Source organism: Polyodon spathula, chromosome 52 (genome assembly GCF_017654505.1).
Source record: "Polyodon spathula isolate WHYD16114869_AA chromosome 52, ASM1765450v1, whole genome shotgun sequence".
Classification (NCBI taxonomy): Eukaryota; Metazoa; Chordata; class Actinopteri; order Acipenseriformes; family Polyodontidae; genus Polyodon; species Polyodon spathula.
The window spans coordinates 775,321-792,018 of NC_054585.1; the positions used below are offsets into that span (position 1 = coordinate 775,321).

At 39.8% G+C, this 16,698-nt stretch overlaps 1 protein-coding gene across 2 annotated transcripts in view; it reads right to left on the bottom strand.

Annotated features, from left to right (window-relative positions):
• LOC121307072 (multiple epidermal growth factor-like domains protein 9) overlaps positions 1-16,434 on the bottom strand; it is a 170,194-nt gene extending 153,760 nt beyond the window's left edge. For both annotated transcript variants that reach the window (XM_041239182.1, XM_041239181.1), the window contains exon 1: positions 15,700-16,434. In XM_041239182.1, the coding sequence (XP_041095116.1) occupies positions 15,700-16,267 (568 nt within the window). In that variant the 5' untranslated portion in view covers positions 16,268-16,434. The remainder of the gene's footprint in view (positions 1-15,699) is intronic.
• Positions 16,435-16,698: the final 264 nt, after the last annotated feature.

A 16,698-nucleotide genomic window follows, 5' to 3' on the forward strand; every position in this document is an offset into this window, starting at 1 on the left:
GTAACAAGGGCATTCAGAATATGAGGTAAGAGAGCCTGTCTGCCTGTCTGTCACATCTAGATTTGTATATATTTGTACCGAACCACTTAATGAGTAATACTGAAACTTGAAAAACAACATTCTTTAGCACAACTGGAGTATCAGAATCTGGTATATGATGCCCCGTCTCTGTCCAAGCTAAATAAATGTAAAGAAACTAACAACCCCAATATTCAATAAGCAATCTGTCTATGTGGGGCAACAAATATACTACAGTCGAGCATAAAAACACTGCAATAAATTATTCCAATTTATGCACTGCAAATGTGAGGGGTACATATCGGGACAAAAGAGAGCACAAGGTCTACAATTCTGAATAGCTGTTTCTTTTTTTAAATACTTTTGAAGTTTTCCAGTTTGTCTGAGCACAGAAAAACTTTTTTTTTGCTTTATTTCACATTAAATGACTCAGCTTAGAAATGTAGCAAGCTCAAAATACAAGTGGCTTGAGAGAGAACACATCTAGAATTTAAGACCCTCTAATCATTTAAGTCTGTCAGAAATCATCACCATGTGCAATACCTATCAAGCCTGGTATCAGTTAGTCTAGTCTGTAATTTGTAACAAACCCACTTACTTCGACCCAGCTCTGAATTTGAACAACTCTCTCCTACATGGACAGATACCGTGTGCCTGTTTACATTTATTCACTAAGCTTGCTGCTTAGCAACCTAAACAAACATCCTGTTCCTCAAGACAAGTCTGTTAAGGTTGCAGCTGAAACAGAAGTCCATTACCTTGGTTCTCAACTGTATTGTATGGTGTCTTTCAGGCTAACCATCCCCAGGTACTGTACAACAGTATGGGAACAAATTAAATCAATCAATAAAGTAACTGGAAATTTATACCTACTGAAATATAACTATACAGCAGTTAATAACTAGAAATCTTTGGAAACATCCTAAATGATAACTACCGATCAATCTGCAAAAGTTACAACGCAAACAACAACTGCAAAGGATGGCAAACTCTGAGAGCAAACAATCACAGATAAGAAAAACTGAAAGAACAGCATCGACCAGAACAGCAGACAAGGTAAAGCAGGTTACTGTGAACAGGTGCCGAGGGTGTGGCACACTCAGGACTATACAGAGTGGGTGTGTACAAGGGAGGCTTATTTATCTCAGGAGCTTTGTGCCCAGATTAACTAAATATAACAAGCACACCTGAAACTCACAATTAAAGACATTAAGGTATTAAATCTACATTTAAAAGCAGGATTGACCCATCCTTTCAAACACAGATGATTTCATAATTGCTCACATTGACAGAGTTATTTATTTAAGGTTTGCAGATAATGCCAGCTATATATAAAAAAAATAAAATAAATAAATAAGATTGTGCATCATTATTTCCACTTAAAACCTTTCAGTTTCTGCCAGAGCCCCTTGGTGTCTGAAAGTGCTTTATTGGGACTCATATTGTGTTGGGTATTGTTTTGTTATGTTGTTTCCTAGGAGGTATACAAATGGTACTTGAGATTAGCAATTGAATATCAACTATAAACTTATAAAAGAAGCAGCATATATATATATATATATATATATATATTCAAAGCAATGTTCAGGAAAACTGAAAATTGTCTCTAAATCTTGGATTCCTCAAAATAGCCACCCTTTGCCTTAATAACAGCCTCGCAAACATGAGGCATTCGGTTAACAAGTTTCAGCAGGAAATCACCCGACATGTCTTCCCAGCTCTTCTGCAGCAATTCCCAGAGATGTAGGGCACTAGTGGGTAGCTTTGCTTTGACTCTTCTGTCCAGTTCGTCCCATACAAGTTCTATGGGACTGAAGTGTGGAGATTGGGCAGACCAGGTCATTAGATTGAGTTGTCCTTCACTTTCCTTCTTCACCAGATAGTTCTTGCACAACTTTGAGGTGCGTTTCAGGTCATAATCTTGCTGAAGAATGAAGGACTGCCCAACTAGCTGTAATCCTGATGGAATGGCATGCCTCTGAAGTATGCTATGATATCCATGCTGGTTGAGCTTGCCATGGACTTGGTAAAGATCACCAACTCTGTCACCAGCAAAGCAACCCCAGACCATGACACTGCCTCCTCCATGCTTGACAGTGGGAACCACACATGCACAATTCATGCGCTCAGCCTCTCTGCGTCTTACAAATACTCGGCGGATGGACCCAAATATTTCAAATTTTGACTCATCAGTCCATAAGACCGACTTCCACTCCTCAAACGTCCAGTTTCTGTGTTTTTTTGGCCCAGGCATGTCTCTTCCTCTTATTCTGCACTCTTAACAATGGTTTCTTTGCAACAATTCTTCCAGTTAGGCCAGCTTCATACAATCTCCCCAGAACAGTTGATGTTGAAACATCTGTACTTCTAGTAGCATTTAGATCAGCTTGTATTTCAGGGGCAGTTAAATCGCCGGTTTCGCAGACTTGTGACTCAGATTAACTTGTTCTCTGATTCTGAGGTCACCCTTGGTCTGTCTGACCTTGTTCAGTCCTCATGAGTGCCAGTTTCTTCAAATCATTTGATGGTCTTGGCCACAGCAGTTACAGACACTTGCAAAGTTCTTGTGATTTGTCTTAAAGATTGACTTTCATTTCTTAAAGTAATTACATTCTTTTTTTTCTTTGCTTAACTGAGCGTATTTTGCCATTTTCTGCTCCCTTACATTCAGGAATGACAAACTTGTACCTATGCTGCCTATATTTATAGTAATCATGGACCCTCACCTGTTAACAATAATTGGTGACAAAAGGTTAATTGGGTAACATGCTAGTTAACTCAGAGAACATCTAACAAAGACACTTTTATACTTTAGGCCAATGTTCTAACACCGTGTTATACACATTTCAGACTTTTAACTGACTTGGGCTTCAGACTGAAATCCCCTTGCTTTGGGTGACCGTTTCATTGAAATTGACAAGATTTACATTTTCATTTAAAAATTACATTTTTGAATGCAATTCACTTATGATTATCAGCTTATATAAGTAGACGTATCATATAATGAAATATTAAGTGTTTATAGACAAGTTTAAACAGTTAAAAGCAGAGATAAATCATGAAAAACCTGGTTTCAAGCAGGTGTACACAAACTTTTGACTGGTACTGTATATATATATATATATATATATATATATATATATATATATATATGAAACAATATCGTAATGATTATTTCAAGATAACTAAATTCGAACCAGGGAGGTCGTCACCAATAATCAATCCCTAATTCCCAGAGGTTTCATTTGGTCTTTTATTTGCACTCTGTAACATGAGGCACCTGATGCAAATGTAAGGGTTGTTAAAATAAACAGTACTTGGGTCATTCCATGTCAAGAGAGACAGAAGAGCAGCTGCATGTGGAATGGTATCCTTGAGAAATGGAAAAATATGTGCTCCAAAGTGTAATGTACCATAAAGTAATATAATAGCAATGATTTGTTTTTATTCAGAGATTTATTTTACTGTAATAAGATACTGTGACAGAGAGGGAATGAATCCGAGTCAACAATCTCTGTCCCGACCTGTGAGGGTGCTGTGTAACAGGAACAGTGTGCCCTGGACTGGATAGGTTGACAGTTCATTCCAGGGTCAGTTGGAAGTCGGCCATCCAAGAAGTGGGTGGAGCCACAATATCTGAAGTCATCGCCCTAATACAGTAGACAAGGTGTCAGTCATGGATTGGAGGAGACAAGATTGGACTAGCTACCGTAGGGGGTGGGACTGAAGGTATTTCAAGGGGTGTGGCCAAGCAGCCTGCTCCTCTGTTATGGTTACGGAATTACCTGGAGGAGTAATGAGAAACCATGAGTGTTTAGTGTTGTATTGTCTTTCTGTTTGACTCTTCTTGTTTGAAACTGTAGACGCCTAAATATCTGGGAGCTGTCGCTGTTAAGGCAGCATCAAACCCAGACTGCACTGCACCACTGTTAAGCACTTGTTTCACATTCACAATACCACTTGAACCCGGAGCACTCACTGTTGGATTGGTGATCATGTACGTGTTTTAAAAAGTGTGTGTTTATTATGAATGATCATTTCAGGACTGAACCCTGTGGTTTTACGGACTTTACATAGCGTTGTGTATAGTCAGTGTTATTATTTAAAAGGCATAAATAAAGCATTATTTACCATTCAACTGTTGTTGGACTGTTGTTTCTAAGCCCTCTACACCTGTGCACTACAAACCGCTTTGCCACAGATAACCATTATACTTTTGTTTTCCAGCTAATTGAACATTAAGAATATCTGAATATTCATTTACATTTTGAGAGATTATTTCGAACCTGAAACCCCATGTTTGTCCAGCACTAATGTTAGTGGAATCTCTAAAACTTTTGCTATTTAATTGGAGAATCAAAGGCACCCTCTATCAGACAACAGCAACATAATTTCAACACTAGAAACAACTTGTGCAACATTAGGGCAGATAAAGAATCAATCAAGGCCTAGCTGGAGGACCTCAAACCGCTCCCGAAGGCAGAATCTGCATATTAGCAGGCTACCAGAGGGGAAGGAGGGTCCTGTTAAATTCATGTCCGATTTCTTATGGAGGTGCTGGGCAGCGAGGCTACTGGCACACTGCTGGAGCTAGACAGAGCTCACCCCTGACCTGGGTACAAATCTTGCATGGCGACGCGCCTTATTCAATAACATCAAATTCTGCCTTTACAATGGAGTCGAAAACCAGCTTACTTCACCAGGCTTGTCTGTGTGTTTCCTATGGAGGAGAAAATGTTTTCTTCACTTCACCAGTAGATGGGGACTCATTCTTTAAGCAGTATATACTACTGTCTCACTGTCCCCTCACTCCAACTCTAGGTGAACACCCTACCAGACGAAGGGTAAATTGAAAGGGACTCCTGGTACTGCAGGTTTTTTCGTTTTGTTTTGTTTTTTTGTTCCGATTGTTTACACAATGGTCAAATTTTTTTACTTTTTTCTGTTTTTTCCCCCCACTATGGACAATATTTGATACATAGCTAGTAAGTAATTATTTTATTATTAATAGTAGGTTTAGCGGTGGCTTTTCCTGTAATCTTCTGGAGTGTAGTTCTGCTTGAGATCTCGAGTTTATTTGGACCGTCATGAGCATATTTTATAAACAGCTCATTTTTTATGGCTGACCTGTTGAGTGTTGGGTGCCGGGTGGGGCCCCTCCGGTAGGCTGATCTGTTGGAATGTTAAGGGTAAGAATGGCCCGGTGAAGCATCCTAGAGCTCTGTGCCACATTAAACATTTAAAGGCAGACACAGCATTCTTACAAGAGTCCCATCTTTGTGGGCTTGATCATCCCAGACTCTGTAAATCCTGGGTGGGCCAGTCTTTTTATCCTAATTTCAATACTTCTGTGCGGCTAGGAAGGAAGTAGGGGTGAGGGCGAAGCTCCTTCTGCTCCAATCCCGTGGCTCCTATTAATAAATATGTGGATAAAGCAAGTAGGCTTCTTGCACATCAACTCAGACGTAGAACAACTTTGTGCCTAATAACACAGATCTGGGATTCCTCTGGAAAAGTAACTGTCAACCCAACTGAAACAAAAAAACACTTATCTTTCTGCTTTTTATTCTAAACTATACATTTCTGAATCTCCAGCCAACAACTCAAGCTTAGGGGAGTTTTTCAGTCATCTTGACACCCCCACAAATCGATCCAATGATTAACCAAGACATGGACTGATCCCTGGAAGGTGATGAAATAAATCACTCCATAAGGTCACTGAAAAGTGGGAAAGCACCAGGTCCAGATGGCTACTCCATTGAATTCTACCAAACATTTTCTGTCCAGCTTGCCCACTTCTGTCTAAGTTTGAGGAATCAATACAGTGTGGTTTCCTACCACGCAACCTACAGCAGGCATCTATCTTGCTGCTGCTTAAAAAGGATCTGGAGCCTACAGATTGTGGCTTGTACTGTCCCATCTCTCTTCTTAACATAGATGTGAAGGTGAGGGCTAACAAACTGCCCTCCCTACCCTCATGACTCCTAATACAATACATTCTCCATCAGCCTTAAATGTTCCAGAAGCGGCAGTTTCCCTTGATGCTGCATTTGATATGATGGAATGGGGTTACTTATTTTCTGCTTAAAAATTCGGCTTTGGTGCTAAATTTACATCTTGGACACATGTACACATCTCCTGCAGCAAGCGTATGCACCAATGTGTGGAACTCTTAATATATATGTCTGATCCAGTGATCTGAATCCCCAAAGCAGTAGCTGTACCAGTATTTGAAAAATGTGGTTTGTTCTCTGGTCACAAATTACATTTTAATAAACGTGAATGCTTCCCAATTAATGATGCTGTAATGCAAATTTCCCAGGTTACACTTCCTTTCTGTTTGGCTCAGTCAGGCTTTCCTTATTTAGGAGTCAAGATCAACCATACGTGATTTTCAAAGCTGGACTAGTTTACCCCTCTCTGTGCCTGGCACAGTGCAATCACTAAAAATGAAGAGTCTACCTAAATTCCTGTATTTGTTCCAGTCTCCCTATTTTTATCCCAAAGGCATTTTTTAATTCTCTTGATCAGCTAATCATCCTGTATCTGGAGGGGCAGGCCACATCGGGTCAGTGGGCTACTTCTCCAGAGGGTTAGACTGCGCACTGGTTTGGCCCATCTGTCTGCTAAATTCACTTTGCCCCATTCCTATTTCTTTCATTACATGCCTGCCGAGTTCCCCTCAGCCCCAACCATTCCACTCAATCCTTCATTGGACACCATACTAGAACTCCCTGAGACAAGAGGACTTATTTCACAAGTTTATAACCACCTTTTGTCTTTGAATTGCCATACCCTGTCACAGATAAAGTGTAGGTGGGAGTAGTGGCTTCAGGTGATTGATGGGAGTGAGAACATAAGAACATAAGAAAGTTTACAAACTAGAGGAGGCCATTTGGCTCGTTTGGTTGTTAGTAGCTTATTGATCCCAGAATCTCATTAAGCAGCTACTTGAAGGATCCCAGGGTGTCAGCTTCAACAACATTAATGGGGAGTTGATTCCAGACCCTCACAATTCTCTGTGTAAAAAAGTGTACAGTTTTAACATACGTCCCTTGATTTAAATTCAACACTCTTCACAATGTATCCGAACATCTTATTGGTCTTTTTTATAGCTTCCCCACATTGTCTAGATGAAGACATTTCTGAGTCAACAAAAACTCCTAGGTCTTTTTCACAGATTCCTTCTTTAATTTCAGTATCTACCATATGATATTTATAGTGCACATTTTTATTTCCTGCGTGCAGTACCTTACACTTTTCTCTATTAAATGTCATTTGCCATGTGTCTGCCCAGTTCTGAATCTTGTCTAGATCATTTTGAATGACCTTTGCTGCTGCAACAGTGTTTGCCACTCCTCCTACTTTTGTGTCGTCTGCAAATTTAACAAGTTTGCTTACTATACCAGAATCTAAATCATTAATGTAGATTAGGAATAGCAGAGGACCTAATACTGATCCCTGTGGTACACCGCTGGTTACCACACTCCATTCTGAGGTTTTTCCTCTAATCAGTACTTTCTGTTTTCTACATGTTAACCACTCCCTAATCCATGTACATGTGTTTCCTTGAATCCCAACTGCGTTCAGTTTGAGAATTAATCTTTTGTGCGGGACTTTGTCAAAAGCTTTCTGGAAATCTAAATAAACCATGTCATATGCTTTGCAATTATCCATTATCGATGTTGCATCCTCAAAAAAATCAAGCAAGTTAGTTAGGCACGACCTCCCTTTCCTAAAACCATGTTGACTGTCTCCCAGTACCCTGTTACCATATAGGTAATTTTCCATTTTGGATCTTATTATAGTTTCCATAAGTTTGCATATAATAGAAGTCAGGCTTACTGGTCTGTAGTTACCTGGTTCAGTCTTGTTTCCCTTTTTGTGGATCGGTATTACGTTTGCAATTTTCCAGTCTGTCGTACCACCCCTGTGTCAAGAGACTGCTGCATGATCTTGGTTAGCGGTTTGTAAATTACTTCTTTCATTTCTTTGAGTACTACTGGGAGGATCTCATCTGGCCCAGGGGATTTGTTTATTTTAAGAGCTCCTAGTCCCTTTAACACTTCTGCCTCAGTTATGCTAAAGTTATTTAAAACTGGATAGGAACTGGATGACATGTGGGGCATGTTGTCAGTATCTTCCTTTGTAAAAACTTGTGAAAAGTAATCATTTAACATATTTGCTATTTTTTTTTTTTTTTATCTATGATTTTGCCATTTGTATCTCTTAGACATTTAACCTCCTCTTTGAATGTTCTCTTGCTGTTGTAATATTGGAAAAACATTTTGGAATTGGTTTTAGCCCCCTAGCAATGTTCATTTCTATTTCTCTCTTGGCCTTTCTAACTTTCTGAGCTCAGTCTCGTGTACACTCCACATCTTCCCGTGACTGGCTAGGACTAATTCAGTTTAACACATTTCACACTCACTTATTTAAGGACAGACTGGCCCAGATCTAACCTGAGGTGGATGGGAGCTGTGACAGATAAAACTACTCCACAGCTCACCCGGCTCACATGTTCTGGTCTTGCCCTAAGCTTGCTGGTTTCTGGTCTTTCATTTTCACAACTCTCTCTCGGGTACAGTAGACCCCGTTAGACCCATGCCCGCTATTGGGAAATTTTGGTGTTCCATCTGGTATAATTGCAAAAATGGAAAATAAAAAATGTAATTTTGATTTCTGTATTACGCGTATGCCTACTTGTATTATAATGTTATTATTGTTTTACCTATTTTTCACTTAAATAAAAAATAAAGTTACAGTACAGTCCTTTTAATTGCAAATAAATCCCCTTTAATACATGTTTGAGTGTGTATATATTATTAGTATCTGTGGCAAAGTGGTTTGCAGTTTGCGTAAATAGATGACAAACAACAAAGTTCACGGTCCAAACAATTCTTTATTTGTTTTTAATTATAATCCCGGTTGTGTTGGCGACTGCAAATAATAATCCCTGCAATGTGTACTGCAATTTAAACCACGGGTTACAGTCCCAAAATAATAAACAGACACACACAACAAACACGACCACAAGTCCAGAGTGAGTGCTAATGTACAAGTGATGAAATACAATTTATTCCTGAAGAGTAGTGCAGGGCAGTCCGAGTTGGTGCTGGCGTTAAGCGACAGCTCCCAGTACGTGTTAGCTGTCTAACAAGAACAAACGAGTACAATCAGAAATGACAAAACAAACAAACAAACACTAAACACTCAGTTCTTTTATTTACACTCCTTCAGTGGTTCTCTTGCAACCATAACAAGGGAGCAGTTCGCTCGACCACACCTCCTTCTGTACCTTCAGCCACGCCCCCTTGGTTAGCGAGTGCAATCGCTTTTCCTCCAATCCGCGAATGCCACGTTGCTTCCCGCCTGGGCGATGACTTGGTGTACTGTGGCTCCGCCCCCTTTCTAGATGGCCAACTTCCACCTTTCCCTGGAATTAACTGTCAGACAATCCAGTCTGGGGCATACTGTTCTCTTTACACAGCGCCCTCACAGGTTGGGAGGGAGATTGATAACCAAGATTCATTCTTTCTCTGTCACAGTATGACATGCTAAACACTATTTCATTTTTTGTAACAAATAAATAGGAAACTAAATAAACAGCTGCCTGCTCACAGTGGGTCTGTTAAATAGTGTTCTTTCAGCAGCAAGACGACTTAGAGAAAATGTTATCTTTTAGGAAAATGTGGCTTCAATACTAAAATGAAGGACATGTATAAAGCAGAGAGGTTTTTAGGAATGTGGAATTGCTTCCTTTTGTGACCACTGGTATATTTCTTAGCCTAACATTCCGCACAGATGTCAGCCACACAAATTTGGCTTCTAAACAAGCTTAAAATACGCAGGGCACATTTTCAATGGGACAGTATTTTCTCATTTAGCGGCCACAGCAATTTGGTAACACGTTCATCCAAAGTTCTTATTTTCTCCTGGCTATATTTCTACCACACAACTTGGCGATGTATTCTAACTTGCAAATGCATGTTTGCATTCCGTCATACATGAGTGGGAAGAGTTGCAGGTGTATCAGAGCCACATGTTTTACAATAACAATTTCTATAATGCTATTTATAAAAAGTAAAAGAATAAATGGGAGGTTACATTTCATCTATCCATTTTGCAACGCTATTGCCAGCTTATCAAATAGAAGTGATTTAGACAGCTGCCAAGACAAACCCACCCCTCCAGCACATTACTGTGTTCAATTCTGGTCACCACATTACCTCAGGAAGAGTTCAAAGAAGAGCAATCAGATTAATTTCTGTTCCTAAAGGTATGAGCTATGGAAACAGGTTGAATTGAAGGAACTGAATCTAAAATGAATTGGGGGGGGGGGGGATTTGATTGAAGTCTTTAAGGTCTTAAAAGGAAACCACAGTTAATCTTTTGTTTGCAAATGTTATAATGCCCTTATGTAACACTCTCATGTTAACACAATGAACAATACATTGCCCATCCCATGAGTTGGATTGACTGGCATTTAAAAATGCCATAACACCGCACAGTAAAGCAAATATTAAATCTCCCTGCCGAGTATAAAACTGGTTAGTTTTATGGCTCAGAATGCATGACTTAGTATTTGAAGTTAATTGTAAAATTCTAAATAAGTAGCTTGGATCTAGCTACCTCTCAAAGTGTCGTGTCCCTATACCCTGGTCACTCAGAGGTTCTCCTCTCAAAGTACTGTGTCTCTATACCCTCGTCACTCAGAGGTTCTCCTCTCAAAGTGTCTCTATACCCTCGTGTCTCAAAGTCTATACCCTGGTCACTCAGAGGTTCTCCTCTCAAAGTGCTGTGTCTCTATACCCTGGTCACTCAGAGGTTCTCCTCTCAAAGTGTCGTGTCTCTATACCCTGGTCACTCAGAGGTTCTCCTCTCAAAGTGCTGTGTCTCTATACCCTGGTCACTCAGAGGTTCTCCTCTCAAAGTGTCATGTCTCTATACCCTGGTCACTCAGAGGTTCTCCTTTGCCAGTACACGTGCTGCACAGGGACACAATACTTGTTCTGTCAGTTACTACCTTTACTAAAATGCTTGAAATACCTCACAATGACCTTTGATTAAGGCAGTGAGTGTGCCACACCAATAGGATCTCATTGTTCTCCACATCAGATCACCTCACCTGTATTACTGGCTTAGCATAGTGTATTTTCCCTTGATACGTCTGGACTACCGCAACACAACAAACAAACAGTTCCTTCCCTATATAGCAAACAGGCTATCCCACAGTGTAGCCAACCTTACTTACTTCCCTGTTTTATGACCATATTCAATCAAACTTTCAGTATAGAACAACCCCTAAACACACTACTGCTTTTACAAGAGAGTCCAAGCCCTAAATTAAATACACATTCTGTTTAAACAATCCTTATATAGTCTGATTGAATGCCACCACAAAACAGGGAAATAATGCAGCTGCTGTTGCGTTACAGAACAATCACAGTTTCTGATACTGAACAGTTTCCCACTGGTTGTCCTTGGATTTTCTAATTAGCAATTTTACAGCAATTTAAAATTGAAATGAAAAGTCTGAAATAGTTTTATAACAACTACTACGTCAAATGTACAGAAAGACAGACATCCTCATACATCCACAGAATATAATACTCTCAGTGACTTTTGCTAATCAAGTTTAATCAGAATTGGAAAAACGGTCTTTGAAATATATGTAAAGTATGATAATATGTAACAGCTGTACAGACATGCCTACAACCTTCTCCACTGTACCCCTGTCGCTGGGGACCCTGGATCCAGTAGGTGGGCTTCCATAAATACCTGCCTATTGTATGTCAACAGATTTAAAATCCAGTCAGCTAAAACCTGAGTAAACTTAACTTGGCAGTAATCCTGGTAACCAGGATGAGATCGCATCATCACAAAAATAAAATTAAAGAAATAAACAAATAAACAAACAAACCAGAGACATGTTTTATTGCAAGCCCACTATTTACTAAAGCAGTTATGAATCCCTGGTACAGAACTGCGTAATTTTGCAGTGTCCCATAATTTTCAATTGAACACTAAAATTATTCCTTCAGGTGTCTGTTCACTATATTCTTCCACAGTGCCCTCTAATTCATCAGAAAGAGCACACGCTCCCTCCCCTCATGAAAGCAGTAATCAAGGCATGTTCTGTCACTGAAGAACAGCTCACAGAGCAGTCTTTTAGTTAATAGTATTTTTAATACCGATTGCAGATTTCACTTTGAAACGTACACAATTTAACGCTAGACCCCCCACCCCACCCCCACCCAGAAACATAAAAATTCTGAACCGTTTACTTTACCTTTACAAGAAAGGAGAGCTGCATCTTTGCCTAACCCTCTATTTTCTTTAATGACAAACCTGTGTCATCACAGCTGAAAGCTATAAGGAAAAAATGGTGACGAGTGACCTGAATCTCCCTGTGAAATAAAACCCACGTTGATTTAAATGCACAGTGTGTGTAACACACATTAAATAGGCTAAAACATATATATGGCACATTCACAGTTATCTGTCAAAAACAGGTTTGCATACCGCTGCAGCCTCACAGCAGTGTTAGCAGCGCTAATAACTGTACTCAATAACAGTGGTTTAATGTCAGAGGTACAAACCTTTCAAGCATTACACCCTTTTTTTGTTTTTGGTTGAACATTGGTTGATGCATTTCTAAATCATTTCATTCTAAAGATTAAGAAAATGAAACCAATTAGGCCATATTCACAAGCAGTTTACATCTGTGCACCATATTCACAAACAGTTTACCACTATGCACCATATTCACAAACAGTTTACCACTATGCACCAAATTCACATTCATATTTCTGTCAAACGAAAACAAACTAAACGAACAAGAAACTTTTAACTCTGGTATGACAAATATCAACAATCAGCCCTTGTTTTCCTATAATATAAACACTGTAACCCATTAAATTACCTTATAAATAAATTAGATAAAGACTCTTGTGTAAAGTACTGAAGAACGTGTTGTAATTGGAGCAGAATTTAGAAGCTACATTTGTTTTCTATGCAGATATCTTTTTGAAACAGATCTGTTTTGGGTTTTTTTTTTAAATTATTTCATAGCAATATTTTGCCTCTATTTCAAACAGTATTTCCAGTACTTAAATATTTTGAGTTTGGCATGTTCAGTTTATTGGGTGTAAAAACATACAGCTATTTTTCAAAGCCATTTTAAAATTGGCGGTCTAAAGCAAGCGATTGTAATTGAATTCATATGATACTTTGGTAGAGTCATCAAACAAAAATTGCTTGTCTGTTCTAGAGAGAGAGAGAGAAAGAGAGAGAGAGAGAGAGAGAGAGAGAGAGAGAGCGAGAGAGAGCGCGAGAGAGAGAGAGTGAGAGAGAGAGCGAGAGAGAGCTGCTGATATTGTGATTCTTTCCTGGGTGGAATGTCTCATTTCCACAGTGTAGCACACTATCCAGCTGGCTGTTCCCAGCATACCTTACCTTCATAACAAAGCCTACACCAAATCCAGCGTTTATTACTTCTGAGTTACTGGCAGGGGGCATAATTAAATCAATGGTATATACAGTGAATAATCAATACAGATTATAGAATAGCAAAACATTTTTATAAATACAGAGGAACCACAGCTTCTTGAGATTAGGGACAAAATCATAACCTTAAAATTACCTCAACAATGCTGATGCGACGGTCCAATGTATCAGGTGAACACATAGACAAGATTAATGAAGCACTATTTTAACTAGGTCTGAGGGCCCAGGGATAAGCAGAAACAGCTAGGAAGAAGCATGGGATATCTGGCGCTAAAAATGACAGCATACTTACATATGAATAAGAAGAACTAGACAAAGATCTGGGATCAATCTCCTGCTACTGTAGCAACCAGATGAGCAAGACGGATTGAAGGGCTCTTGTTTATGTCAGTTTGCATACAATGTAGTTGATGTCTATAGGCTACAGTACAACAAAGAAACACAATACATTTTAATACATGTTTAGAAGCCATTGCTTACTATGGACAATGGCAAATCCTATGGAGCAGATGGACTATTTACTGTTTCTGTTGGTACTGCAAGTCTTTCCAAGATACCCACGTGGGATATCAAGAAGGATAAATGAGGTGTGCAATGTTATGTGCTGTGTCAATGACAATAAAGATAATTGCATGCAGCTTTGTATTTGTGTCACACACAGCTAGGTTATCCCAGAGAAACATTTAGCCTGGCTTTCCCAAGAATTCTTACTGGGATAAGATGCCAGGATGTGCACCAGAGTGCAAACATGCTGATAAAATCCAGGTGGACCCATATCACATACCCCTAGCCAACCACTCTCACTTCGACCAGAAATGAGGAATAATCCCGGAACACCCGGGGATAGCTCCAAGGTGTATGCATTTATCTGACAGAGTTATCAATATCATTTAAATCTGAAAGAGGTAAAGTGTTTCATTTCGATACCTCTAGCCATGGGCATCCCGGACAAGGGGTTTTCTTGTTGGTACAGTGCTGTACACATGGGAATACACTGGAAACAATACCCATCTTTCTTTGATTTAAAAGCAATGACTAGATGTTATACTGTAGAAGCAGTATTCTGGGAGTCCCCTTGAACACCTACTGCACTGAGACATTATGAGAATCCGACATTCAACTACACATGTTAAGGCTTCCCCTGGTCACCATACACCTCAGTTTCAAAATACAGGGTTTTTCCAGAAAACTTAAAATGCCCTTGCCTTTATGCTGCTGAAGACAAGAAACAAAACACTGCAGTTTCATTGATCAGCCCCTGACATGAGAAGGTATGGTATTATACAATACAATACAATACAATACAATACTTATGGGCCGTTAGGGAACAGCAGCACCGCAATGTTACTGTAGCAGTCTGGGTCCTTTTTTGCTTGTTCTGTACTTTTTTTTTTTTTTTTTTTTTGATTTTCTTACTGTATAGAAATGCTGAAGTCGATGCTGTTGTAACATACAAAGCTGGAGACTTAATGACACAAGGTGCATACCCTTTGTAAAAAAAACATCACGGTCTTTGGGCTTTGTTTAACTTATTTAGTTTCGATTTAGAACGATTGTTATACAACAAGCAATGTATTATGATGCCAATAAACTGAATTAAACGGTTTTATTATTAGATTAATAGATCATCCAAAAGGCAAGGCAACTAAACAAACAAACAAAAAATAAATCTCTGTTTACTGCATGAATTTATATTTGCATAAAACACCCTCAGATTAGAGATTTAGAGAATCACTTAACCAGTTTTGAAAAGCTTGGTTTGGACATTATTGATCCTACTGCACATGGTGCATGCCGATTTGTTTGTACATGCTGTGGGTATAGGTTATGGTATCTAGCTTTTCATAACCGGGTACATCTAATTATGTATATATAGCGTGGCGAGGCGAGGCGTATATGTGTCAGTTTTTCACATTCTAAAGCATGGCTGGTATGAAAGAATAGCCGTTTTCCAAAACGTTTTTGAATGCCGATAATCGATAGTCAGTACAAATGGTTACATTCACAAACCAAATTGCGTTGACAGAAAGTGTATATCATTTAGCAGCTACAGTAACCAATGGTACTGAACGTGGCCAGTATTAATCGATGTTACATTTATGTGTCTCAGTATAGCGGTATCCTAAGAATGTACCTGTCCGGTTTATTTCACACTTGGTTCCAGTAACTCACCTTGGCTGCCTGGCTGCACGGTGAAGTCAGTGGCAGGTGGTGTTCCCGTTCTGTTGAAAGGCATCGCAGCGGTGGCGGACCCGGTTGTCATTAGGGTTGCAGCCGCAACTGTTCCAGCAGTGCTGAGTATTGTTGTAGATAGTTCTTTGCTGGTGCTGGAAGTTGTTTCCACCATGTTCGTCGTTGTTGTGGCTTGTGTTGCAGTAGCTTCGGTTTTTGTTTCCATCGTTCTTGGTGGTGGCAGGGGTGTCTGCGTGGCTCCGGTTGCTGTCGTTTTTGTTGGTGTTGCCATGTCTATCCTTGTTGGTTGAGCTGTGGTAGTTGCAGAAGTAGAAACCGGCGTGGGGGCTACCGTTTTGAGAAGGGTTAGTCCACCCTCTGGTAGACTGTTGTCAATTGTTGCAGTGATATTTAACATATCCATGAGGCTCGTAACAGCAACATTGTGATCCGTGCCAGCAGGAGCGCTTGCGTTACCAAAAGGCACTGCTTCAAATAGACCTGGACATAAGACCAGCAGTACTTCCAAAGCCGGGAAAATTAACATAATTGTAGGTATGTTCTTCATGCTCCAGTTTTAACTTTCCATAAACCATGCAGTGTTGATTTGACAATTACAAATTAGATTCCCGTTATCTTCTTAGCAGATAGGCTCGTAGTATATTCCAGTTGGTTCTTGTTTGATCGGCGTCGCGCGTCCTCTCTCTCAACTCATTCCAAATGACAGCCAGCCGTTCTTTCTCTACTACCTCCCCCCTCAGCCCAAGTCCCTTCGGGGAAATTTCCACCCCCTGATTGACCTTATTTTCAGCCAATAGGAAGAGGAATGGGCGGGCCTAAATTCCAATTTTTTGTGCCTTCTAGCAACTGAGAGTGAACTAAGGGAGTGGCTATTCAGATATACAATTCGAGCATTGACAGCTTTACCATTTTTTTGTCATTCGCTCACGCTATCGTTCCACCTCCCCCATGCACACGAGCACAAAGGTTTAACACTGT